Here is a 27,655-nt window from a genome sequence, read left to right on the forward strand (position 1 = left end):
TGACTACTTATTAGGTGAATTTAACATACTGGGAAAAAAATTAAACACAAAATTTGGTGTAACCAAGTTGTGACGCATTTTATTTTTCCGATATGTTTTAGTAATGAAGCTAACCAACCTACTAGCTCTGTTTCTGGGGCAAGGGTGAGCTGAGCCTTGAAGAGTGCATTTGGAAGAGTGGCCACGTAAAACACTATTATACAAGCCAACCAGGAGGGCACTCATACAGTCTGAGGGCAAAAGGGCAAGACCCTCACCCCCAACCCCCAAATGTATTTTTACATTTTGAGAGCAGCTTAAGAATTTTATTTCGGACAAAAAAAAATGCATGCTTTCTGGAGGGCTGAAATCAAATGTAATTGTTTTCAACTGTAGAAAAATCTGTGTAGTTGAATTGCCACTTTCAGACTGATGCATGAACAGCTGCATTCATTAGAAGTCATTAGTATAGAATATATTAAAAGTACTTAATAATTGTGATGCTTTGAAAACATGTTAACTTGTAGATCCTAAGTAAGTCTCTCTCTCTCTCTCTCTCTTTCTCTCTCTCTCTCTCTCTCTGTCTCTCTCTCTGTCTCTCTCTCTCTCTCCCTCTCTCTCTCTCTCTCTCTCTCTCTCTCTCTCTCTCTCTCTCTCCCTCTCTCCCTCTAAGGCTCTGATGCGGCCAGGCCGTTTGGACCGGATCGTGTATGTGCCTCTCCCGGACGCTGCCACCAGGAGGGAAATTTTCACCCTGCAGTTCCGTAACATGCCTGTCCATTCCAACGTGCACCTGGACGACCTTGTGACCCGCACAGAGCGCTACTCAGGGGCAGAGGTGAGGGGTCATGAGCGTTGTGGGGTGGCACAACAGACGGTTCTGTACAGCTCTCATCACACTCCTTTTCTTGGGGAAGCATTTTGTTTGTTCGCTTTTTTATGTCTTTTTAATTAGGAAACTGTCGACAAAATACGAGGAGTGTAAACGTCTGACTTCATGATTCACTTATGTTATGATGCCTTATGAAAACGATTCTCGCTAGCCTGGCTAGTGTGTCCATCAGTCAGTTGTCCACACAGCAGCAGGGTCTGGCAGCCTGTAGCTTCAATCAAGCCAGAAAAGCACAGAGAAAAGTGCTGCTACTAAAAATTAAAGGAAAATACTACAAAGACAACATATCAAATGTTGAAACTGAGAAATTTATTGTTTTTTGAAAAATATATGCCCATTTTGAATTTGATGCCAACAACACATTCCAAAAATGTTGGCACAGGGGCATGTTTACCACTGTGTTTCATCAGCTCTTCTTTTAACAACACTCTGTAAGCGTTTGGGAACTGCAGAGACACTGCCGTAGTTTTAAAAGTAAAATGTTTTCCCCATTCTTGTTTGACGTAGGATTTCAGCTGCTCAACAGTTCTGGGGCTCATATGTCGTATTTTTCATTTCATAACCCTCCAAATGTTTTTATTGGGTGACAAGTCTGGACTGCAGGCAGGCCAGTTTAGCACCCGGACTCTTTTAATACAGAGCCATGCTGCTGTAATACATGCAGAATGTGGTTTGACATTGTCTTGCTGAAATAATCAAAGCCTTCCCTGAAAAATACGTCGTCTGGATGGCAGCATATGTTGCCAAAACATGTATATATCATTCAGCATTAATGGAGCCTTCACAGATGTGCACGTCACCCATGTCATGTGCACTAATGCATACCCAGATCATCATGAATACTGGCTTTTGAACTGTGCACTGATAACAAGCTGAGTGGTCTTTAGCCCGGAGAACACAGTGTCCATGATTTCAAAAAAGAATTTCAAATTCATCGGACCACAGGACACTTTTCCACTTCACCTCAGTCCATTTTAAATTAGGTCGGGCCCCGAGAAGGTGGCTGTGTTTCTGGATCCTGTTTATATATGGTTTCTTCTTTGCGTTTTAGAGTTTTAGCCCATGCAGTGATTTCCACTACAGAATCATGTCTGTTTTTAATGCAGTGCCTCCTGACGGCCCAAAGATCATGGCCAGCCAGTACTGGTTTTTGGCCTTGTCCCTTGCATACAGAGATTTCTCCAGATTCTCTGAATCTTTTAATGTTATTATGTACCGTAGGCGATTAAAAGCAGAATTTCTTTGCTATTTTATGTTGAGAAACGTTATTCTTGAATTGTTGCACTATTTGATCATGCAGTCTTTCACAGAGTGGTGGACCCCTCCCCATCTTTACTTCTGAAAGACTCAGCCTCTCTGAGATGCTCTTTTTATACCCAATCATGGTACTGACCTGTTGCCAATCAACCACCAGGTTGATTTAGCATTACACAACTTTACCAGCCTTTTGTTGCCCCAGCCCAACTTTTTGGGGGCATCAAATTCAAAATGGGCAAATGTTTTTCAAAAAACAATAAAATTCATGTTGTCTTTGTACTGTCTTTGTAAAAATTAGGGATAGACCGATACCTCTTCTTACCCCATATATATATATATATATATATATATATATCTTACCCCATATATATAGTGGGGTAAGAAGAGGTATCGGTCTATCCCTAATTTTTGTTTAAAGTGGAAATCACAGCAGTATGATGTAGTATGTCAAAAAACAGACACAGGACGTCCATCAAACCCAGAGTGACACATTCAGACACCTTTTTTGATTATAATGTGTTTTGCTTTTGTCATTGTAATTGTCGCTCACTCATGTCGTTTGCTGTCAGGACAAGGTGTCAGAGTCTGGCATGTTCAGTGCGATAAGAGTGACTCTGAAGGAATAAGTGGTCCAGTTTTATGCCATTCATATGCATGGATACCGTAAAAAGTGTGTGTTTGTATATGAGACAGAGCGAGTTGTTTTCTTTTCCTGATGGCTTGTCCGCGTCCTCGTGATTCTTAGCTCATACACAAACGCCCCATTGTCCGTCTTTGTGTCTTTGTGTGTATGAGAGCAATTCAGAGTGACGGCGAGGAAGAAAGAGTATGTGCGTTTGTGTGAGTTCAAGTTGGAGAATTGTGTTGTTTCAAATGACTCAGCAGCCACTGTTTTTGTGCGAGACAGAAATGCTCCGAGTCTCGTCCGGCTGAGTCCGGATCAGCCACCCGGTCATCAGTCAAAGAACAGCAAATACCCAGGAAACATGCTATAAACAGTTGCGACACACTCGCACTCACAGGTTTGTGTTTTTCACTATGTCGAGACCCATGAATTATGCAGTACTACATAAAAGTCGGAGACCACCCTTCATTTATTTAATATCCAGTCAAAACAACCATTAAGTATTTATTTTACAGTGTCAGTGAAAAAAGCAGAAAACATAACAATATTGCCAAGAAGCTTCAACAACTAATTGCATCATCACCTTTTTCACTGTTTAGTATGTATTACAGCTTCTGTTCCTTTCAAGAGACTCACTTTCAGTTTTTCAGAGAAATCTGCAGGGATGTTTTTCCACGCCTCCAACGTTCAGTCTTAGAAGTTGGTTGCATTTTCTGCTTCTCATGATCCGAGTACCTCTAAACCAGGGGTATTTAATTAAAATTCAATAAGGTCCAGTTAGAGAAAATTTCCTCAAGCAAAGGTGCATCATGATTCAGTGCCATATCCTGTATGCTAGTAGTCTAGTAGGTACATCAACATCTTATGCAGTCAACAACTGAATGTCAAATCAAATAAAGTTCATTTCAACTACATTTATTGTCACTTTTAGAGTACGCAATGTGAAATAACATCCCTCTGACTCACTTTCTTCCCCGACTGCTGTGTTTCACCTCGTCCCTCTCCTGTGTCTGCGTCACTCACTCGAGTCTCGGTGCTCATCGTAATGCACAGATCTGATTGGCTGAGTAGCGTCATGTGTGATATTTACAACGCATGCGATTGGTCTGTGAGTTTCCCGGGCCGCTAAAGCAGTACTGGAAAAGCTAGAAAAGTTGATTAAAATAGGACCACCTCGTCGAAATTAGCCTAGTAGTGACATCTGCTCTAAACACATTCAGTGATGTTGAGGTCTGGACTCTGGGGTGACCAGTCCATTGTTCTGAGAACGCCAGCAGCTTCTTTGCTTGATTTTTCTATTTCCTTTTTTCAGCAAGGGCTTCTTGACAGCTACACATCCTTTCAGACGCCTAGCATTGAGTTGTCTTCTCACAGTGGAAGGATGGACAGAAACACCTGTGGATTCTTTCAGATCTGAAGCAGCTTGATTTTCTCCTCTCAAAGATGAAAGCTTAAGTTTTGGTGGGCTACCAGGTCTTGTAAGGTTGTTAGAAGTTCCATTTTCTCTGTATCACTATAGTACATTTATGAGCTCCAGTTCTGGAAACGCCTGTGGTTTCACTTATTTTGCGTTGACTTTCCTTTTCCTTAAGATCAACTTGTACATAATGGCTATTTTGACTGAAGGTTGACAGAGGTAACCACACGCATTTGATCATACTCTCACAGTTCTGTACTCTTTCTCCTGCACTGACTATTTGCGTTCTCAGAGCTTTGTTGCTTTACATTATTTTGTATTTAGTTCATTATTAATGACATTTCTATAATGCCAGAAAAATAAACGTTGGTAGAGTTACTTATCACAGTGTATCTAGAAATGTTTTGAGTTAAGGCTGCATTGATTGGTTGAAAAGGCTGATAAGTCGACACTGAAGCCAGTATGGAATGAGGTCAACATCACTTTCTTAAAGCGCTGTTTAGTGCTCTACAGTATTCATATGATACACATGGCCATTCTGACAGACTGGAACACAGTACAGCAAGTATGATGGGGCAAAGTGAGAGGAAATGGTAGAATGCACAATGGTTGGGCCAACTGCTTAAAAATAGTCAGTAGATTAATCAGTTGCAGAATTATTTAGTAGTTGCAGCACCATCCTGAATATATGAGTGCATAAGCATAGTTTTCCCTTGGAATGCTTCTGAAAACCTCTGTTAACTAGAGGTTTTTGGGACAATCACTTAATAGGCTATTTTAAGACTCACTAACATAATCTTTATGATAGAAATGCAAGAAGAAGAGCTGCACCACTGACATATGAATAACTCATTTGCATGGTTACGTTACACCTATTTGCACTGACTATGATGCACCCATTTGCATGATTACACTCATTTGCATGATTATGTTACGCCCATTTACATGGTTACACTACACACATTTGCATCGTTACCATGCACCAGTTGGCACAATTATGACACACAGTTTTGTGTGGTTACACTACACTCATTTACATGACCACGCTACACCCATCTGTATGGTTACACTACACCCATTTTCATGGCTATGCTTTTATTGCCATGTTGCGGCTACACAGCAGAACTAGATTTTTAGGTAGAAATAAAATAATCCTCCTTTGCAGTAAAATAAATCTCTGCTGATCGATGTAACACACAGTTCTAACACATTTTTCCCAATAAATGGTCTTAAACACTAGACTTAATGCATAAATGCTAATCTGCTTATTCACTGACCATTAACCCTGAAGATTGGTGCACAGACTGCTGGTCACACAGCAAAGCAGATAACAATCTCGCCTACCTAGTAGCTAACAAAACGGCAAAGAGAGAAATGTTAAGACGAACATTGATATTTTGGAGTCGATTGGACTTCATTTGCATTTGTAATCACTCCTATTGTTTCCTGATATCTTTAACCTGCAACAAGAATCTGTCAAACACTAAAAAGTCAGCTTCTCATTCACCAGCTTCTGGTTGAAATTGTCCAGTTCCACCTTAAATGGTGCAGCAGTTACATTCTGGTGCCTCAGGCACCATTTAAGGTGGAACGGGAAAATTCAAACAAGAAACCACGAATGAGAAGCTGATTTCAGCCTCATAAAAAGTCGTACATTGAGATATTTTACAAGAAACTGTTCTACTTTTGTGGAAAGGTTTCCTGCTGGAGATGCGAGAAAAGTGGCTGTAGCTAAATAAGCTTAGCTAAAGCTTAAAGCAGAGCAAAATAAGTCTGCGTTTTCGTTTATTTAAAATGTTTTAGCCTATACCAGTACATTAGCACATACTGAGACATATGTACAGCCAAGATGGTAAAATAGACATAAAATGTGGCTCCCAAGGTGGTTTGATTTTTGTTAAAAGAAAAAATGGCTCTTCTTAAAATTTGGGTTGCCGACTTCAGCACTACACCCATTTATATGGTTACACTACACCCATTTGTATGGTTATACTACATTCATTTTTATGGTTACTTTACACCCATTTTGATGGCTATGCTCCACCCATTTGCATTCTTATTCCACATCTATTTATATGGCTAAAATACTTGCGTAAAATATAATAGTTGCATAGTTATATTATACCCATTTACATACTGACATTCCAACCTTTTCCATGGTTATGTTAGCCATTTGTGTGGTTATGCTACATCCATTTGCATGGTTACACTGCACCTATTTCGTGTTAATGCTACATCCATTTCCTACAGGTCCTGCTAGACCTACATTTTATGTTTGTGCTGCACCCATTTTCAGGTTACGCTACAACAATTTGCATTGTTAATGAGTTCTAGGAAGACTTGCATGGTTACTGGCTGAATGCTATGATGGTAAAGAGGCAAGGACATTTGTTTGAGATATTCAAGCCATCAAGCAGAAAAAAAAAAAGGTGTAGGTAATTTTATTGTAAAAGAAAATCCATCTGTAGTTATGTTAGCATGAAGATGAGTTTGGTTAGTAGCAATTTAGTAGCAAAAGAAAGTACGTAGTTAGCTAATGTTAATTGGCGTTACTGTCATTGTTAGCTATTGCCAAAGATGGTTATCGTAAAACTATATTCAAACAAGCAAACAAAGCAGAGAAGCTGATAGAAGGGTTTGGAGATGTTTCCCCTGTTCTAACTGCGCGCACACATGCGGGGAGAGCGTTTAATTGCATTCCTGACACTCTGCTCTTCCTGCGGAAGGTGGAGGAGCTGTCAGCCTGTGGGCACAAGCTTGTTAAACCAGCTCCTCTTTGACAAGGTTCGGATTCTACTGACAGCAGCTTTCCCTAGGCCCTCTTCTTTTCTTTCCTCCCTCCTTTCCTCTCCTCCCTCACTCACACCTCTGGCCACTTAATACAGTAATTGTGGTGTGTTGTCATCAGCAGAAGGAGGAAAGCCTTAACAAAAGAGATGCTTCTCATGCTAGACTTTACGATCAAGCCTGGACAGGGTGTAATGAGAGATCAGTCGGACAGATGGAGAGACAGACGGACACACAGAAAGCCAGTAATTGTACTTTAAAGGAATTACTGTGTATCTCAGTGACTGTATTCTGTATCTGTTGGTGATGTTGTCGTGTTATTAAAGAGTTCTAGTTATTTTGTTCAGTAATAACGTACAGCAACACAGTGTAGATTATAAAGTAGACACCAGATGGCTAATACACCATTATTTACCATTCGTATTCATTCTGTCATATTCAGTACAAAGGTTTTCTCAACAAGAAGTTATTAAATGATAAACAACATACTGTAAAAAGTTTCCATTCATAGTAATTTTTACCAATGAGATTTAGGACTTTTCAAATATTAACTTTATTCTCGCTATTGTGAAGTTTTCCAAATAATCTGAATCATCTGCAGCTTTCCCTTCAAAACTCTTACTAACATCATATTGGAATCATTTCAGACAGACATAAGAAATCAAACTGGGTTTGTATTTTTGGAAAAGACTGATTTTCAAAATTTTGAATAATAGGAACACAGTAATTTTAATATATTATAAAATAGTAACACAGTAAATTTTTGGTATAACAATTCTGTAACTCTCTACAATAAAAGGCCCCTGTAAGGCTATTAATCCACACACACACACACACACACACACACACACACACATATATATATATATATATATATCAGTAGTATTATTAGAGCAGAGTTCCTGCAGGTGAAATAGCTCAAATTCAATATTTTTCTTTTATTTTACTTTGTTCTTCAAGACACCCTTCTGACTTTTGTGAGATGTTGCCTATCGCAGACATTTTCCAACCCTTCCTTATTCCTTACAGTTAAAGGGACTGTTTTTGTTTCTGTTCCGTATATGTCAATGAGCTCTCTTCTGATTGGCTGCCCTCTATTTTGCCACACATACAAAGCAGTGCAGGCTGAAGCACTCCTTATAACTTCAGTGTAAGGCAGAGCAAAACTGCCTGTTGTGTACTGTGTTATAAAAATGTGGGGTTTTTTTTTTGGGGTTTGTTGTTTTTTTGTTTTTTGTTTTTTTTTTTTACTTCACTAAAGCAGTGATTTCAAAATGGCCTGTTTTTGCAGCTCAGTTTCCATGTATGAATTGTATGAACTTTAACAACTTAAAAAAAATGGGGAAAAAAGGGTTTTCCATGACATGGGCCCTTTAAAATCATTTGAAACAATTATTGCGATGCATTTTTACTATAAATTGTTACAAATTTATTTTCACTAATAGAGGTATTAGCGTATATTAAAGTAATTCAGAATAGTTCATCAACCAAAAAAGCAGACATTCGGTCTGGTAAAGTTGCACTGAAAAGACTGTGCAAGGGTTGTAAAATCTTAAAGCATATGTGTTTGTATAAAATAGGCATTAATACATGCCACCTTAAGAATGATCCTGATCCTAGTCCTTCTCTAGACTTGCCTGTATACACAGTTCAGTGTAATCGCTTTCATTTGCATCTTAAAATGTGAAAGCTGGTCGTGGTTCAGCAGGTTTGGCTCTGTGTGGACCAGCCCTATGGCCCTACAGCCCCCAAGCTGTCCAGCTTATTTTGGCGTGTCAGGTGTTGGGCGTGTCGGTGTATTGGGCAGAGTCGCGGAGAGGTCAAAGGTGAAGATTTTTAACGAGTTTGGAGTGGGCTGCTGAAGAGCCCCGAGCTTCTGCCTCACTTTGTTGTGTCTTTCACTTGTCACTGTTTTGTCCTTTCGTTATAATTTTTTTTAACGACCTTGCTTTCAAGCAGGTGCAAAACCGTTTGTTTTTCAAAAAGCTTCCATTTGCCTGTTTGATTTCACATGTTAAAGTGTAAATCATTTCAGTATTGTTTATTTGTACGCCACAGAGATGACGTGGGCTTGTCACGTTATCAGAATTTTACTGTGAAGCCCAGAGGTGAACCATTAGAACCTTCAGTTTGGATCATAACTGTCAAAACCCAGTCAATACATGAGGAAAAATCCCACTTTCTGCTAGGATTCTGGTTGTTTGTTAGCGCTAAGAAAACGGCATTTTGCATGAATGCTTTCCAGCGAGGCTGGTAGTTGTCTACTTATTTGAATTTCCCATTCCACCTTAAATAGTACAGCAGTTACATTCTGATGCATTTGGACACCAGAATGTAACCACTACAGCATTTAAGGTGGAACAGAAAAAATGTTTGCACTTGATTGGGCTGCACTATGTAAGGTGGAATGGATAATTTGAAAAAGCTTCTAAAAGACTTACTTGAAGCTTGACATAATAGCATATAGTTTACCTTGTAGTTTTGCAGTGCTGTAGAGCTGCTACAGCTGTTTTCCATTTTTTAACAAGCCACTTATTAGCTACTGTATTCAGTCAGTCACGTATCTAGAACTCCCAGAATGCCTAGAGTGGCGTTTTTCTCATGAAATTGTTCCCATCTATTGGAAATCAAAACATGATTGGTCGATTCCACTGTGACTTCATTATGCTGTTAGTTAATCTAATGTGTTAGGACTTCTCATCGGCTCTTGACGTCTTAACCAATAGGAGAACTCCCCTTGCTAGATCTAACCAGATACCACAGAAAAAAGCAATTCCTGATTGGTAATTTTCTGCTCAGCATTTCAAGAATTTAACCATTTTATTTCCATCCAAAACTTGGAGATGAAAGTATTATATAGTATTAAATAAAAACATCTGCGGAATTTATATTTCAGAAATTCAAAAATGAACTAAACATTACAGACATGCATTTTTTAAGTTCCCAGAAATAATCAGATCTTCTTTGAAGGCCTAGAAGGTCCTGAAGGTTTCCCCACTGTTGATATCAGTGTCAAAATGCTCCATACCAAAGTAATATTATGTTAAAAAGAATATTAAAAACACTTGGAACTGTGGCTCAAGAGTTTTGTAACCAGCACAGGCCCTATTATTTGAAATCACAAGCTGGGTTCCCTTAGATGCTATAGCCATCTGTGGCAGCGGGTCCAAAAGAGCATAACTGACCCCGCTCTCTCTGAGTGGGTAGGATAGCCAATGCTGGCATCTGTCAGCTGACCTAACAGAATAATCAGTTAGCATTCTCATCCAAGTGTATGCAGCTGGCACCAAAACAGGTCTCGGACACCAAAAATGTCTTCTGGCAATGACGTTTCATTAGAGGTAAAAATGAAATGGTGGAAAAAATGTGGTACCTTCTCAAAATATTACCGTAAAACAATATTTTATCCATCAGAAGAAGTATTTGTAACCATTTTGTCTAATTGATTTCTGTACGGGAGCTTTGAGAGGCATTAAATGCTTTGATCTTCTGGTTCCTATCATCACCACCATAAACAATTCTGACAAGTGTGCAATGATTTAAGCATGCAGCTTGCATAATTCTAATTGCTGAGATATTATGCTGTGTTCTACTTAACTGGGAAGTATGTAGGAGTTCAAAGCATGGAATTTCCAATTGTTCCAACATCGCCAACTCTTTAGCATGGTGGTTGATTTATTATGCCTTAAAATTATATTGACCAGATATCATCAACAAATCCTGAAGGCTTATGTCGCACAGTCAGTGAAGAAACTGAAGATGAAAAGAGGTTGAATAATACAAGAGGATAATGATCAAAAACACACAAAAAAATCAACATTTAAGTAATTAAAAAAAAGATGAAGGTTTTGAAATGGCTTTCATCATCCCGAGACTTGAATATTATTTGAAGTCTTTGGGCAGATCTTAAACTGGTGTAAAGGCAAGGCAGCCTATGAATATGTCTGAGCTAGAAGTGTTCTGCAAGGAAAAGTGGGGAAGAAAAATCCTAAATCAAGAAGAGAAAGAAATGTTTGGAGGCTGTGATTTCAGCCAAAGGGGTCTTAATGAATACTGACCAATAGGGTGCTCAAATTTATGCACATGCCACATTTAATTTTTTTTTTTTTTTCAATTTGTTACATTCAGCAATATCATTGATATGGTGTCTAACTTGATTCAGATCTTCCCAACTTTCCAAGTAGGAATTCCCAGGTGTGGGGACCTTTTCTTTGGTCTCATCACAAAAGCCAAGATCTAAAGTATATAACACAATACTTAGATAAACCAGATGTGTTTTGGAATCAAGTGCTGTGGTCTGCTGAAACAAAAATGGGCAATCGCTAAAGGTATGCTTAGAGGAAAAAAAGGAGCAGCATTTGATGAAAAGAACACCGTGCCAATTGTAAAGCGGGAAGGTGGATCTGGGATTGTCTGGCTGCCAGTGACTCAGGAAGTGTTGTGGGGATTGAGGGAAGAAAAGATTCTACTAAAGAACGTACTCCCAAGTGCAAAACCTCAGACACCAAACATTTCTTTGCTGCTGGAATACATTTGGAGTAAAGACAATATTAAGTATGTTTTTGGAAAATTGTCTCAATATCTAAGCATGCACTGATACAGACAGTATATACACCAGTATTAGCAGGCCAAACTGAATTTCTGCACGCTCTGTCAAAGTCCTTTTAATGTGCATGACCTTGCTGCATGCTGCTATTGGTCCATACTGCTGTGTTGTCTGTTGGGTGAAAACTGAGGACCTGTTGTTGAGCTTTGGATTTATTGCTGTTTTAGCACTGTAGCTTGTGTATGTTATAATTTGTTGAGTATATTAGCTGCCTCGCTATGGAGGCCCAGCTTTACCTGTGTGTGTGTGTGTGTCAGGATGATGGATGGTAAGGGAAGGTGAGGATTTGGAGTGTACTGCAGGTTTATGAAGCAGCTATACCGTGGTCTGAATGACACACTGCACAAATTGACTTTTTCCTATTGAATTATGAAACCCCAGAGTGTGTGTGTGTGTGTGTGTGTGTGCATTTGTGTGGTTGTGTGTATGTGTATGTATGTGTGTGTGTTCTCTGTCATGTGTCTTTTGGCTGTGGAGGGTATGTGTGTGTTTTATAGAGAGGAAGTAGAAGGAATGTCCCTTTGGCACTCAAGGACCCATTAAAGAGTCGTCCAAGCTACTGCCTACCTTAATTTAGAAACTCTACTGGAAAGGAAATCTAACAGGGTTTTTATGTTTAGGAAATTCAAACAAGGATCAATCCATTAAACTTTTATAAATTGCATTAGAATTTTACAAAAATGTTTTTAATTTACAGTTTGATGTATTAGAGCAGTTTATCTCTTAATCTTTGGCTGTTCGCTCTATTTTATCATTCATTTGTTCAGTATATAATAACAGTACAGTTTGACCAGAGATTATTCAATGGCAGGACACATGGCAAAATACACACAAACTGTTCCACTATTGCATTGGACATAAGATGAACATTTCACCAAGACAGTGACCTCAAACCAAGGAGTTTCCAAGCAGTCCTGGCGATTTACCTCCCTGGACAGTTCAGATCCAGCACACCTAGCTCTAAAGTTCAGATGCTTCTGAAGGCCTTCATTATCTGAATCAGGTGTGTTAGATTAGGGTTGGAGCTAAACCTTGCTGGGTGGTAGATCTTCAGGACCAGGATTGGGCACCCCTGCCCTAAACAGACAGTACAGAATAACTCAAGACTGATTTCTAAAAAAGGTGAAGACACTTGCCTAGCCAATCTCCTGACCTGAATACCTCTGAACATTTTTGGAGGATTTTGAAATTACAAATGCAATAAAGGGTTCTCATTACTTTGGAGAACTGAAGACAGTTTGCCAAGAGGAATGGGCCAAAATTGAATGACTTTTCAGTGCTGTAAAAAAGTAAATTGCTTCTTACCATCTCGAACAGCAGCTTTGCAGCAAAGTACTAATGTTAATAATTTGTGGCAATAATATTTTTCCTTATCAATCCTATTTTAAAACATCTTTTCATGCTTATATACTTTTTTGTTTATATTTATGAGTATAAAGTCCAAAGACATTGGTCCTTATTTATAAAAGTTGCGTATGGTCAAATTTGATCATAAAATGAACTCACAAGAATTTAAAAAAGCAGTTTTGTTATTCATCCATTTCATCGTTGATGTATCTGTCTCAGTCTCATGTCTGATAGGAGTGTGTGTAATTTTGAGTGTAATAGTTTAAATGATTTGTAGGTAGCTAACCAGAACTAATAGCAGTATTACAACCCCATTTTGAAAAAGTTAGCATGCTCTGCAAAACATTTACACCCAGTATTTAGTTGAACATAGTAATAAGACAACATATCAAATGTTGAAACTGAAAAATGTAATTGTTTTTTGAAAATTATATGCCTATTTTGAATTTGATGCCAGCAGCATGTTTCAAAAAATTTAAAAGTTGAGACCAGGGTATGTTTACCTCTGTGTGGCATCACCTCTTCTTTTAACAACATTCTGTAAGCATTTGGGAACTGAGGAGACCAATTGCTGTAGAAAATGAAATGTTTTCCTATTATTGCTTGGTGTAAGATTTCAGCTGCTCAACAGTTCAGGGTCTTCTTTGTCATTTTTTTTTTATTCATAATGTGGCAAATGTTTTCAATGGGTGACAGGTCGTAATTTTATCACTATGAAGTTTGGTTGGTAGGAGAAGTAGTGCATTCACTGCTTGAGTTCAAACTCCGCCTGCTGAATAGTGTCGTTTTTGGCTCCCTACCAAAACATCTGCATGGATTAGGGTGTAATGCATGTAAATCATATGTAAATCAGGCTGGCACTTGATTACATACAATGATATTCATTCATCACTTGCGCTCAAATATCCCTTCGTTTACACGTTGTACGAAAGCATCATGAATGAAATGCAGACATGTTTGTACATCATTGAAGGCGGTCAAATCCAGGCTCTTTTTTATTAAAATTTGATGAATAAGGGCCAATTTGTGTGTAAATTCGAAGTGACAGCAGCTCAGAATTTTTAATTATGTTTATAATTAGATTATGTTTAGAAATGTTTATCTACCATTAAATTGTATTAATTTATATACAGTTCTTGAATTCAACACTGGTCAATACTTTTTCTGTAGCATATCTTTACTATTAAAGCACAATTTTAAACATTTGAAACCATGTTGATGGAGCTGTAACATCATCAACAAGATCAGCTTTAACATCTTTTACTTTTTCTAAGAAAAGCCGCACTTTTACGGAGAAAAAAACATTTTTCTCATTGGGATCAGCCAAATGTCCCCACAAAGCGAATAAAAGAGAGAACACTCACACACCCACACGGAGAGGCAGGCACTGTGTGTGTGTGTGTGTCTGTGTGTGTCTGCCTGGGCAAGTCCAGTGTGGGCATGTTTAGTAAATATCCCATCCCTCACTCCTCTCCTCCGCTGCAGAGAGAACGGCAGAACAATCTGCTTTCATTCACCTGATTAAAGAGCGAGGACAAATATGCCCTTACCTTACGAGGCCATGTTTTTATACACACATCCACACATACATTCTCCCCATGTGCATACCTGTGTGTCTGCACACTCAGATCCCCACTGGAGTGTTTGCATGTGTATATACTAGTGTTTCTCTACTGGACGTATTACATTTTCTGGACAAAAATGACCTGAAAGTAGGAAAACCAGAGAAAAACCTGCAAAGTGAGGACTGAGAAATGGTCCTCACTGTGTACTGACTAGGAAACCAGAGAAAAACCTACAAAATGAGGACTGAGAAGTGGTCCTCACTTTGTAATGCTCCATGTATTTTTTTTTTTTTGCATAATTTGTCCAAAAATATCCAGACATTCCTTCTAATTAGTGAATTCAGCTGCTTTAATGTGTACCCATGACTGACGCAGGTGTTCAGTTGAAAAGAATTCAATAGAAAAGTGTTGCCAAAGAATTGGATGCTCTGGAGTAGCCAAACATGAGCCAAAGATCACCATGCCCGATGTCAGCTAGTGGGGTACAATTCATATGGGATATAGCATTATTACATATAGGTCCATTTAAACAGAGTAGAGTGAGATATTTTGGTACACTCATCAAATTTTCGTTGATTCTTTCTAGATGTAGCAAAATATGGCTAATTGAATAGAGTAAAATAATGAATTTGCCATTCAGGCCTGCAACATACAGCACAGTACAGAGCAAAAGAGACCACTCACCATTTATTCCATTTCCATTCAAAACAGCCATTGAATAAGTTGTTTAACAGAAAATTGGACAAATACCTCAACAGCAAGCATAATACCAAATTTCTCACTGTTTAGTGTGTCCACCATTTACCTTTATTACAGCTTTTAATTTTTTTCAGTAGACTTTCAGTTTTTCAAAGAAATCTGCAGGGATATTTTTTCCACACCTTCAAAGTTCAGTCTTAGAAGTTGGTTTCACATTAATGTTCTATGATCTTTAGGTCTGGACTCTGCTGTGGCCAGTCCATTGTTCTGAGAAAACAATTAGCTTCTTTGTTTGATTTGCACACGTCCTTCTTTTATGTCTATTTTCCTTTCTCAGTGACAACTACACATCCTTTTAGACCTATAGCTTTGAGTTAGAGCTTGAAACAGACTATGTGTCTGAGTTGGAGAATTGTGTTGTTTCAAATGACTCAGCAGCCACTGTGTTTGTGCGAGACAGAAATGCTCCGCGTCTCGTCCGGCTGGGTCCAGATCAGCCTCTCGGTCATCAGTCAAAGAACAGCAAATACACAGGAAACATGCTATAAACAGTTGCAACACACACACAGTCACAGGTTTGTTTTTGTACAATGTCAAGACCCAAGTATTACGCAATACTACATAAAGGTCAAAGCCTAACATTCATTTTTTTTTTAATATCCAGTCAAAACAACCATTAAGTATTTATTTTACAGTGTCAGTGAAAAAAGCAGAGAACATAAGAAAATTATACAGAAGCCTCAACATCTAAATATACCATCACATTTTTCAATATTTAGTATGTATTACAGCTTCCATTCTCATTTTCAGGAGATTTGCTTTCAGTTTTTCAAAGAAATCTGCAGGGATATTTTTCCACACCTCCAAAGTTCAGTCTTGGTTGCATTTTGGTTGCTGCTTCTCATGATCTGAGTACTTCTAAACACATTCAATGATGTTGAGGCCTGGACTCTGTGCTGGTCAGTCCATTGTTCTGAGAACACCAGCAGCTTCTTCGATTGATTTGTCTGTTATCTTTTCTCAGTAAGGCCTTCTTGACAGCTACACATCCTTTCAGACCCATAGCACTGAGTTGTCTTCTCACAGTAAAAGAATGTCCAGAAACACCTGTAATTTTTTTTTTTCAGATCTGGAGCAAGAGTGGAGTTTAATTTTCTCTCAATGGAAGCTTTAAGTACTGTTTATCTAATAGAGCAATTTTGGTGGTCCACCAGGTCTTGCTCAGTTGTTGGGGGACCCATTCGCTGCAAACGTTTCCCTTCCTTATACAAGTGGATTGTCTACTATCTAATCTCCTCAGAAATATCTCATGAAAACGAATAACTTGTACTTATGACTTCACTGAATTTTGCACGGTACTATATTTTTGCAATATTACCCAACATACTGTCCCAAATCCATCCTACAAATGGGACATAAAGGATCTTACATATATTTGTAGTGCATATATTACACCCTACATATTGGCTTTGGATTAAAAAGTATGTACATTATTCAAAGCGTATATTTGTGAGCAGTGCTGTCAATCCTGAAAGCACTATTCAGTGAGTGAGACAGAGAAAAAACAGATATGTATGATTGTGTGGTACGTGTGCATGTGTGTGAGATTCCCTGATCGGTTGTGACAGAAGACTTTTCTCTCCTGATAGGCTTTCTGTCAAGCTCTGCCCTGCCTCCGAGGGGTGTGGGTGTGGGTGCAAGTTCTATCAAACAGCTCTTTTATGTAGGCTTTTTTATTGGTGGTGTCAAAATCATGGTTTTTATACTTCTCTTGTTAGCTGTGTTGTGTCCTTTTGTCCATTTTTATAGATAACAGGATGCCATACAGTGTAAGAAATCACATAAGCAAGTCTATTTGAGGTTACTCAACAGCTATATGCAGTTTGAGGCAAGTGTGTGATGATTTAGGTATGTAGTTTACATGATGCTATTGATACAAAATTGGGACAAAATGTAAAATGCCAATAAAAACAAAAAGCACTAATTACAAAATTTAGTTTCACATGTATTAAATTGAAAACAGTACAAAAACACAATATTTGATGTTTTACATTATGAACTTTATTGCTTTTTGTAAATATCCATTCATTCCAAATATGATGCCTGCAATACGGTCCAAAAAGTTGGAACAGGAGCATGTTTACCACTGTGTTACGTCATTTTGTATTTTAACAACACTTAATAAAGATTACGTCATCAGCTGTGCAACCGTATGGAGCTCATATGTTGCACTTCATAATGCCCCACACATTTTAAATAGGAGTTTGGCATTCTCCAAACCCAGATTCTTCCATCAGGCTGCCAGATAGCGAAGCCCTGACTCAGAATGTTTCTCCTGCTTCAGAGTCCAATGGTGGCGTGCTTTACACCACTCCAGTCGACACTCGGCATTGCACATAGTGATCTTAAGCTTTTGTCCACTTCATTTAACTTTTTGTTCACTTTCAACACACAGTTCTTGTGCTGATGTTGCTTCCAGAGGCTGTTTGGAACTCTGCAGTGAGTGATGCTACAGGGGATAGGTTCTTTTTATGCACTGCGCACTACTCAGCAGCCCCACTCTATGAGTTTACGTGGTCTGCCACTTTGTGGCTGAGCTGTTGTTGCTCCTAAGTGCTTCCATTTCACAGTAATAGCACTGACGGTTGACTGGGGCAGATCTAGCAGGGCAGAAATCTCTGTGGCAAAGGTGCCATCCTATGACAGTGCCACGTCTAAAGTTAAACTGACCTCCTCAGTACAACCCATTCTGCAGCTTGTTAGTTTTAGATTGCTTAATTTTATACACCTCAAAGCAATGGGCGTTGCTAAAACACCCGAACTCATTGAATAGGAGGTGTGTCCACATACTTTTGGCCACAGTAATGCTAAAGGTAACTGCAGTGAGACAGTCAGATGCCCAAACAGGACAGAGAGAGGGAGACCACACGACACAGAGCTGTAGAGAGAAAATATTTCTAATATTGATGTAATAACTACATATAAAGAAATTAAATGTTGAAGTAAGACAGAGACCTGAGTTTGTGAGTGGGCAGTGTGGGTCGCTGGGCAGCAGAGCCTTGTCTTGCCATTTATGCCCCTAAAGCAAACTGAAATGTGCAGCGTGCCCAAGATTTTATGAGGCTTCTCCCATAAAACAGGTGGCCTACTAAAGGTGTTATTGTTCCTGTGTGGTACTTCATTTCCCCTGCAGAGAGAGTTAGATCATGTTGGTGGTTACAGATTTAACCCTCTAGAGTTATTATCGTTTGTTATACAGTTGACTTTACGCAAAACAGGATTGCCCTTTTATCAAAATGCATAACACATAAAAGTTTAGAAACTTTAGTGCTTTTTTTTGAGCTATGAGGGAGAAACAATTAATATAAAATTACAAATGCTTTAGTAATTGGTGACAACTGAGGGTTAAATCCAAAGCTATCCAGCTGTTTTCTGCCACCTTATTATGGTGTACTTTACATTAAACCTTTAAGGCCAAACAACATGTGAACAACTTCAATAGCATGTGAAATAGAAAGTATTGACTGACATTTAAGTGCTCCTAATTACTCAGGTGAACATTAAAACAAAATATCATTGTACTTAAAGTAAATGTTAGATTTTTATTCATATTTAGAATGAAAGATCAAAATGAGAAGCGATTAAGAATGTTTTTACCATCTGATTTGCTCTTGTTTAGCAGGAGTGCCAATATTTGTGGAGGGCACTGTATATCTAGACAGCCACTTAGAGGTTTAGGCCTTAAAACCTTGCTGCTGTTACAGTCATGTTTTATTTGATTAATCTACCAACCATCATTTGATTAATCGACTAATCGATTAATGTCCAACAATTGATGCTGTTTTTTTCTGGTGTACCTAAATAAAAGAAGCCATATCGCCCTCTACACTTCCTGTAGTGTATTACTATCTGTCAGAATGACTATTGTGTGTCATATTACAGAGCAACACAGAGCACTTTCATTTTTCCCCAGTAATTCTGTTGACCAATCATTGCAGCTGTAGTTTATTCATGATTTAGCTTGTTGTGTGCACAGTGCAACTAATATGAAATTTCAATTCCAAAATTGTTGGAAAAGTAGGTAAAGTACCAATAATAACAGAAAGCAGTGATTTGTAAGTCTATTTTGACCTGTATTTCAACAAAAACAGCACAAAGACAAGATATTTTATGTTTTATCTCATCAACTTAAGTGTTCTTTTATAAATATACACTCATTCTGAAATTGATGCCTACAGCATATTCCAAAAATGTTGGGAAAGAGACATTTTAGGATTTAGGACATTATGAAATGTTAAACACCTCAAACAGGGAATGCAATTATGGCATATAAAAGCAGCATCTGGGAAAAGCTTAGTCCTTTATGAGCAAGAATGAGTCAGTGCTCACCACTTTGCCAAACATGCATCAGCAAAAAAATCCAGCAAAAATATTGTTCTTCAGATAGAGATTGCAAGGATTTTAGGTGTTTCACCCTCTACAGTGCACAATATCATCGGAAGATTCAGGGAATCCAGAAAAAACTCTGCGGGTAAAGGTAAAGGCCGAAAACCACAAAAGAATACACGTGATTCTCGACTACTTGGACGACACTGTATTAAACACAGCAAGCTTCTGTGATTGAGTTCATGCGTATACATGCGGAATACTTTGGCAAACTTTTGTCAGTAAATGCCATCCAACGCTGCATCCACAAATGCAAGTTATGACGTGTTGAATGCATCAATTTTAGAATGAATGTGTATTTGAAAAAAACATTAAAGTTGATGTGGTACAATATTAAATAGCTTGTCTGCGTATAGAAGCCTGACCTGGGCTTCTGGGGCTATAGCAGCCACTAGTATTTGTTAACAATATTTATTTTTTGACCAGACCTGCATGACTGCGTAATCAGATCTATGGGTGTTAGACTTGAAAACATGTCTTCGTAACCCTTGTGTGGTGTTGATGTTTTTGTTACTCTGTGGGTCCGGTGAACCCACCACATTAATGTTTTTGTTAAATCAAGAAATTTACGTAAAAATACCAGATGTTTAAAATATCACAAGTATCCAGCGTAGGGTTCTCCTTTAGCAGCTGTAGCCGATCAGCAACCTGTCCAAGTTGACCACCCTCACACACACACACACACACAGACACACACACACTAACAGCAGGCCATGTAGGAGGAGAACAGAGTGAAGGGACACAGCATCTCCACACTTTTATTCCCCACAGGTTCACCACAACACCACATGTGTAATATAAATGTGTAGGGGATTTACAGTGTGAAGTCATCGAAAATGTGTTATTTTATATGTTCTTCACAGAAAATGAGCAAAGGCCAAGAAAGCTGAGGTTGAAATAATAATAAATTGTATTACTTTTTTTTTTGGTAAACATAAAAATGGGTCCCACAGACCCCAACTCTACACAAGGGTTAAGCTCAAAATAGCGCAACAAAGGCCTCGTACTGTTGCTCGGCTGAATTATATACTTGTATAACAGAAGAACGGTGAAAAATTACACTTTCAAAATCAGTTTATGTTTATTATTAAGTTTGGTTAAAAGGAAGGGTGGTGTAACACAGTGGTACAGACACTCTTGTCCCAACTATTTTGGAACATGTTGCAGGCGTCAAATCACTTTTCACTTTAATACGGATCAAACAGAATTTACTAATTACTGCTTTCACTGCTTTCTGATTTTTTATTAGAATTTCTCACACTGCCCCAACTTTTTTGAAGTTGAGGTTGTAATTATTTGCAGTTTTGTGTCATGAGTCACCAGAAATGCAGCACTTTGTTAAGAGCACCAATACTTAAACACTGAAGAGCAGTCAGTATCCTCTGGTGAATCATTCCTTTAAACTTTGACAACAACAGCATGAAGGCTTTTAGATTGTAGAGATGGACTGCGAGCGAACGAGAGAGAGAGAGAGAGGGATGAGAATAACAGAAGTTCTTCTGTGGTAAAGGAATGGAAACTAGGATGTGGTCAGTGCTTGATGGGATTTATTCGGGCGTGTGTGTGTCTGTTGATCCCTCTGGCTTTTTGTTTTAATGTCTGTGGTTAGATCTGCCGTAATTAAGGCTAATTGCAGTGGAGAGCGCTGGATGAGCTTACGACGGGCCGCTCGAACTGCAGGCCCGAGGGCAGCGAAGCTACACGTCTTAGTGCTTTCCTTGCTCTGATACACTGGACTCAACTCATCAGTGAATTATCAAGTAGAATCCACTGTGTTGAATGCTAAACTGCAGCGCTGCAGGCCGCCAGTGCTTCGGCTTGATAACCCTAACTTCCGTCCTCATAAGTCATAAGTAGGTCAGACTGAATGTGGAGTAGTGGTAAAGTCATGTACATCTAAATGCATTGAGATCATAAACTGTACTAGGGTAACTAGGGTTTTCAAACGATTAATCACGATTAATCACGTTATTTTGTGCATTTAATCACGATGAATTGTATCCGGTTCTATTTAAAATGCAGTAGATTGTGTTATAGCCATGTGTGCAGGCATAATGAGTTTTATCTGAATGTGTTTATTACTTTCAACAATTCGATAACACTATTTTCTTAATGTGAATGCAGGGTGAACATGAATGCAGATGATTGTAGCCCTTTGCTCTCGATCATACAGCTTCTGGATTCATAAGCAGCTCAAACTGAATAAGGATTAGTGGTAAAAGTCATGTACTTCTAAATACAATGAGATCTAGAAAGTGTACAAGATAAATACTGGGGCTTTCAAATGATTAATTGTGATTAGTCGTGTTATTTTGTGCATTTAATTGCAATTATTCGGATCTGGTTCTATTTAAAACGCAGTTGATTGTGTTACAGCTGTGTGAGCAAACAGTAAGTTTTATCTGAATTTATTAATTAATATCAACCATTCAGTAACACAGTTTTCTTCATGTGAACGCAGGGTGAACATGAATGCAGTTTCCAATTTTCGTCATATCTATTGGTTCCAACTCCTTGATTGTAGCCTCTCGCTCTCGTTCATACAGCTTCTGGATTCTTGTTAGAGTGGAGGCTCTAGAGGGGAGCTGGAGCTTTCCATTTTGCTGTTGCTTTTGTTAGTTTGATGCTTGTTAGTTCTCTGCAAGCACTGTCCAACTTGTTCTGCTGAAGATGTCCTCCCAAACTAACGTTATGTGTATTACTTAGCTCACTGGTGTGTGTGTTTTTTTTTTTGGGTGTAAATTAAACATTAGACTTTGTGATAAATAATAGTTTTTCTCATTATTACCTCAAAATGGTCGCTGGAAATTTCTTCGATTTTATCAATAGAGGCATCAGAGGAAGTCACAGTGGAACTTGCAGTCAATCATAACAACCTACAGCACATGAGCAGCTGGGCTTCAGCCTGGAACTACGGATAATTTGAAGGGTCTGACTAGGAAAATGTGTTGAGGGATGTGGTAAGGGGGTGCCAAGGGGGCTGCAGCAGTCCCACATTTCAGTACTGTTTAACTGCAACAGAAGAAATAACAAAAGAGCATAGCTTTAAAATATTTTGAGCATAGCAAAAACTCATGGATGCTTTTTGTTGGGTAAAGTTTGTATTTTTTACGAAGCTTTATTTTGTGTTGTATATAGTTTATGCAAACTATATATAAACTGCTTATTAACCTTGCATCTCCATTTTTCCATTTTTTCATTTTTTTTTTCTTGTGCATAATTTGAAAAATCCTCTTAACATTTGCTTTGTATTAAAATTTCATGATGAACAGACCAACAGAAATGGTCCAGAATTACTTGGAAAAGAAAATCGTTCAATGGACTTGCATTACAAGTCTTCTCCTATAAAGTTACTGTGTTGCAGATTCAAGGTTTTGTGCTGACATTGGCAATATGTTTAAAACGGTTAGTAGCCTTGCACTTTTAGAGTTAAGTGAATTGCTTCTCTCTGGCTGTTTTAATATGCATTGATAATTTATCATGTTAAATGCCTTAAATACATGTTAACTTTAAATCCCCTGCCACTGACTGGCCACCTGTGTGACCCACCTGCCTGAAAGGTCCACTATATTTGTGCAGACTGTAGATCACACACAGTTTTGTCAGTTGCACCACCTTTTTCATCACTGAAAAAAAATAGGTATGGACAAAATTAATCATCAAGTTGGCTGGTGTTACAGTTTATAGTTATGCAACATACTTTTGTCCATGTTCTTAGATAACAGTGTGCCATACACTGTCAGAAACCACGTAAGCAAGTCTGTTTGAGATTATGTAACATTCTGACCCAGTTTGAGGAAAATGTGCAGTGCTAATTGAGGTGGTATAAACTTCTATTGTTTGTCAGCTACATTAGCCTTGTAGCTGCAGTGCAAAACTAAATGCTTATGCTTATTTTGGCCACGTTGTACTTTAGAGTAAAATTGATTCTGGATCAGCCCTCCTACTCTGCTATTTTATTCAAATGCTCAATCTTTGACAGGCGTCCAACAGACAGCTATTACATTTAACTCATTGTCATTGTCAAACTGGAAATGAATGTCTTGGTTATGTGACATTCCAGCCCCACTGGCTTGACCCTATTTGAAAAAACCCACATCCATGTAGCTGCATTCATTAGAATGTGACAGGCCCGAACTGACCCCAGATCAGCTCCTCCATAGACTGACTGTGCATTGAGGCAGATGGAGGCTTTGTGGTGGCCGTAATTCAGCAAGACCGTGTAGGAGGGCAGGGGGCCCAGCGAGCCGGCGGTCTTTAGGCCCTCCAAGAGGGGCTGGGGGGCCAGGCGAAGGGAAGACGTGCTCGTGTGTGTGTGTATGGAATGCCTTCACGTTCACAAACAAAATGCCTTTTCCGTGGCCGTGTTTGAGCCAAAGATTTTTCCAATTGCAAACAGTAAATGCGCACACACACACACAGGTTTTCATACAATGTGAGGACATGTATATTACATTTATGTAGTTGCATAAATGTAATATGTCCCATATGTATAACATATGCAAGTATCTATTTGTAGTAATGATATATCACATGTATTATATGTATAAGTATGCATGTGTAATATGTCCTATATGCATTAGGTGAAAGGGAACAGTGTGTTAGGCAATATTGGACATCTGGCAAAGCCATTATTTGATTTTATCTTTTATCTTTGGTCATTTAGGATCAGTTAAGCATTAAATGCTCATATTTAATGTTTTAGAATGTGTAGTGCTAGGAACATTGTGAAATGTTTGAAAAACCTCTTTAACAGGTGATGCAGTCATGCTTGGGCATACAAGGAGTGTCCGGGAAAGGCCTAGTCCTTTATGAGCAATGATTTTGCCAAAAAATGTGTCAGCAAATAATCCAACAGTTTAATTACAGTGTTCATCAGTAAGCGAGGGTATTTCACCCTTTACAGTGCATAACATCATTAAAGGATTCAAGGAATCTAGAGAAATCTCTATGGTTAAAGGGCAAGACTGTAAACCAAAACTGAATGCCTGTGACCTTTAATCCCTCAGACAGTAGTGCATTAAAAACCGGCATGCTTCTGTGATGGATTTCACCATGTCAGCTCGGGAATACTTTAACAAACCGTTGTCAACAAATTCCATTTGTTGCTGCGTACACAAATGCAAGTTAAGACTGTACTATGCACAGCAGAAGCCATATATCAACATCGTCCAGAAACACCACCAACTTCTCAGGGCTGAAACTCATCCGAAATGGACTATTGCCCAGTAGAATTGTGTATTGTGGTCTGACGATTCAGCCTTTCAGACTATTTATGGAAATAATAGATGTTGTGTTCTCTGAGCCAGAGAAGAGGAATCTGGACTATCTAGATTGTTAAAAGCATAAATTCTAAAGCCAAGTATGGCTTTGGTATGGGGGTGTAATAGCATCAACAGTATTGGTAATTTGCACATGAATGGTTTTGTTATGGGGTGTATTAGCACCCATGGTATGGGTAATTTGCTTATCTGTGAAAGAAACATTGACACTAAAAGATATATACACATTTTGGAGCAACATATGCTGCCTTCTAGACAACGTCTTTTTCAGGGACACTCATTTTTGTAGGCCAAGCCACATCCACGGCCTACCTACAGTCCAGATCTAATTCCCATTGAAAATGTCTGGCAAATGAAGAAGCACAAAATATGACAATGGAAAGCTCTATATGGTTGCGCAACTGCAGACTTGTATAACAGAAAAATGACTTTAAAAATTGGATTCATTCCTTTATGATTAGTAGATGTTGTTAAAGGGAAAGGTGATGTAACACAGTGGTAAACATGCCAAATGTCCCATATTTTTTGGAACGTGTTGCAGGCATCAAATTAGTCCATAAAGTCCGTAAGATAAAAAAAATGAAATATAATGGTTTATCCTGTTTTCAGTTTAATACAGTGCAAACAGAATTTACTAATCACTGCTTTCTGTTTTTATTAGAATTTCACATATTGTCACCACGAGTGCCCCTGAGTATTTATGCCTGTGTGTGTGTGCGTATCTGTTGACCCTGGATGTGAGGGTGTATGTGTGCGCGTTGTTGAGGGTGGACACAGCTCTGATGTTGTCCATTAAGTCTTTATAAACACATGAAGGAGCAGTGTTTATTTGCTCTAGTGTTTGTGTGTACATTTGTTGCATGGAAACGACATGAACTCAAAGTACTGTTATTCGGATCTGCCCCACACACACACACTCGCGCATGCACACACACGTATGCATGCACGTACGCGGTTCCTTTAGCTTTGATTGTTTTTGTATTGCTACTGACAGATGACTTCATCAACTGATGGATGGCCTCCCCATACGAGTAATTATACATCCGTGCTGTTTACAGGCTGCATAAGCATAACATTCACACAGCTTAGCAGAGAGAGGAGTGGAGGGAAAAAAAAAACAAAAAAAAACAAAACTACATCTCCCAACATCTGTAGAACACCTGTCGATCTCCGGCCAAACTCCGGCTCGCAAGTGCCATGTTTAATTCCGTGTTGTGATTGGTAAGACGCAGAGTTAGCATTCTTGGATAATACATTGTTTACCGTCGCTCTGATCGGCCTTCTAAACAAACTGGGGACCCTTCGCCTCTGCTTGTGTGGAGTGGGATGCTGTTTCTGAACCGTTTTCCCCAAAGGACTGAACACACACATGCTTAGCCTCTGGCTCCAGACACGCTTTCCGAAACACGTCTCCTTCTCCCGTAGACCATCAGCCAAGACGGTCGGAGTTGACTTTTGGTGTTTAAAGTTTGCACTGGAGGTGAAAGTAATGGAACCAGACAACCAGACATCATAATAATCATCAGACATCATACAAACTGCATCTCTAAATCATAGATAGATTTAAAATAGATTTGCATATTAATTTAGCAATAATTAGCATTAACTCTGTCATATATGGTGTTTCTTTCTTTACATCATCCATACAATCGTTTACATACTGAGCAAGTTGTCCTATGTGCCACAGCATGAGTTAGTGGCACACTTGCATGCTGGCAAATAACGTAAGAAACACTATTTAATTGGTTAATCAGACATAGTGTAGCATAATTATAGTGGTTAATTAAAATAATGTTTAGTCTTTGTAATCTTTTCACACAAATCGATTTTTGCAGATTTAACGCACTGAAACCTTCACATCAAGTGTTTATCACTTGATTCCTGGAGTAGTAATGTTGATTTTTCATTACGTCAGTGTGGCTCACAGGTGCAGACACTGTTTAACAGCCCATTCTGCTAAAAATGTCACAAACAGGAGTTAATTGTTTGCTGCCCCCTCTGGCACAAATGGAAACTGCCCTAGATATCGTCACTGTTCAAAGAAAAACAAGAATCTCCAGAAGAGTAACTCTGCAGAAGAACGCAAAAACGTTCTTTACATGTGATGTAAGTTCATTTAAAGAGGTTTCATTAAAAGTCATGTTAAAGCATTTCTATTGATTCATTCATCATAAAGTTTTCACATAATGTAACGGGTGGCTGCTGAGCTCAAGTGATATAGAAAAATAAAAATTGTCAAAAATGGAGATTTTTTGTTAGACACCAACAATGCACTGAATATGTCTTTAATATGATTTAAAACCCATAGTTTTAAATAATGAAAAAAATGTATGTATATTGATTGTCATAATATATATTATAATTTTTTATTTTTTTCAAAATTGCTTTTTTGCAAGTTTTGTTGTACATTTCTCTTTTTTTAAAATGACAGTATGTACTACAGTGTCAGAAACGAAAGTATTGCTAAATGAGATTACTTAACCCTTCCCTGAGCGGCTGAATCTGATAACAGCAAGCATATCAAAAGACTATTCAAAAAGAATTTAGTCAGAAGTTTGTGAATCATTTGTTGTGCACCTACAACAAAATTGGGTTTGAATAGTAATGAAAAAAACAATGATTCCAAACTTTTGAATGGTATATGGAAATGGAATGGAAAGTCTCACTCCACAACTATGGCGCGTCACACAGGCAGCCAGCCCAGGAAGCCTCAAAGGCCGAAAATGACCTTAACCGGGAAAGGGTAGCGTTTT

At 38.5% G+C, this 27,655-nt stretch overlaps 1 protein-coding gene across 1 annotated transcript in view; it reads left to right on the forward strand.

The window, feature by feature from the left end:
* The window catches only part of spata5 (spermatogenesis associated 5), a 177,732-nt gene that overhangs the window by 142,817 nt on the left and 7,260 nt on the right, over positions 1–27,655 (forward strand). The window contains exon 15 of the mRNA XM_036589865.1: positions 653–817. Coding sequence (XP_036445758.1) covers positions 653–817 — 165 coding nt within the window. The remainder of the gene's footprint in view (positions 1–652; positions 818–27,655) is intronic.

This window comes from Colossoma macropomum, unplaced genomic scaffold (assembly GCF_904425465.1).
Source record: "Colossoma macropomum unplaced genomic scaffold, Colossoma_macropomum, whole genome shotgun sequence".
In the NCBI taxonomy this organism is placed as follows: Eukaryota; Metazoa; Chordata; class Actinopteri; order Characiformes; family Serrasalmidae; genus Colossoma; species Colossoma macropomum.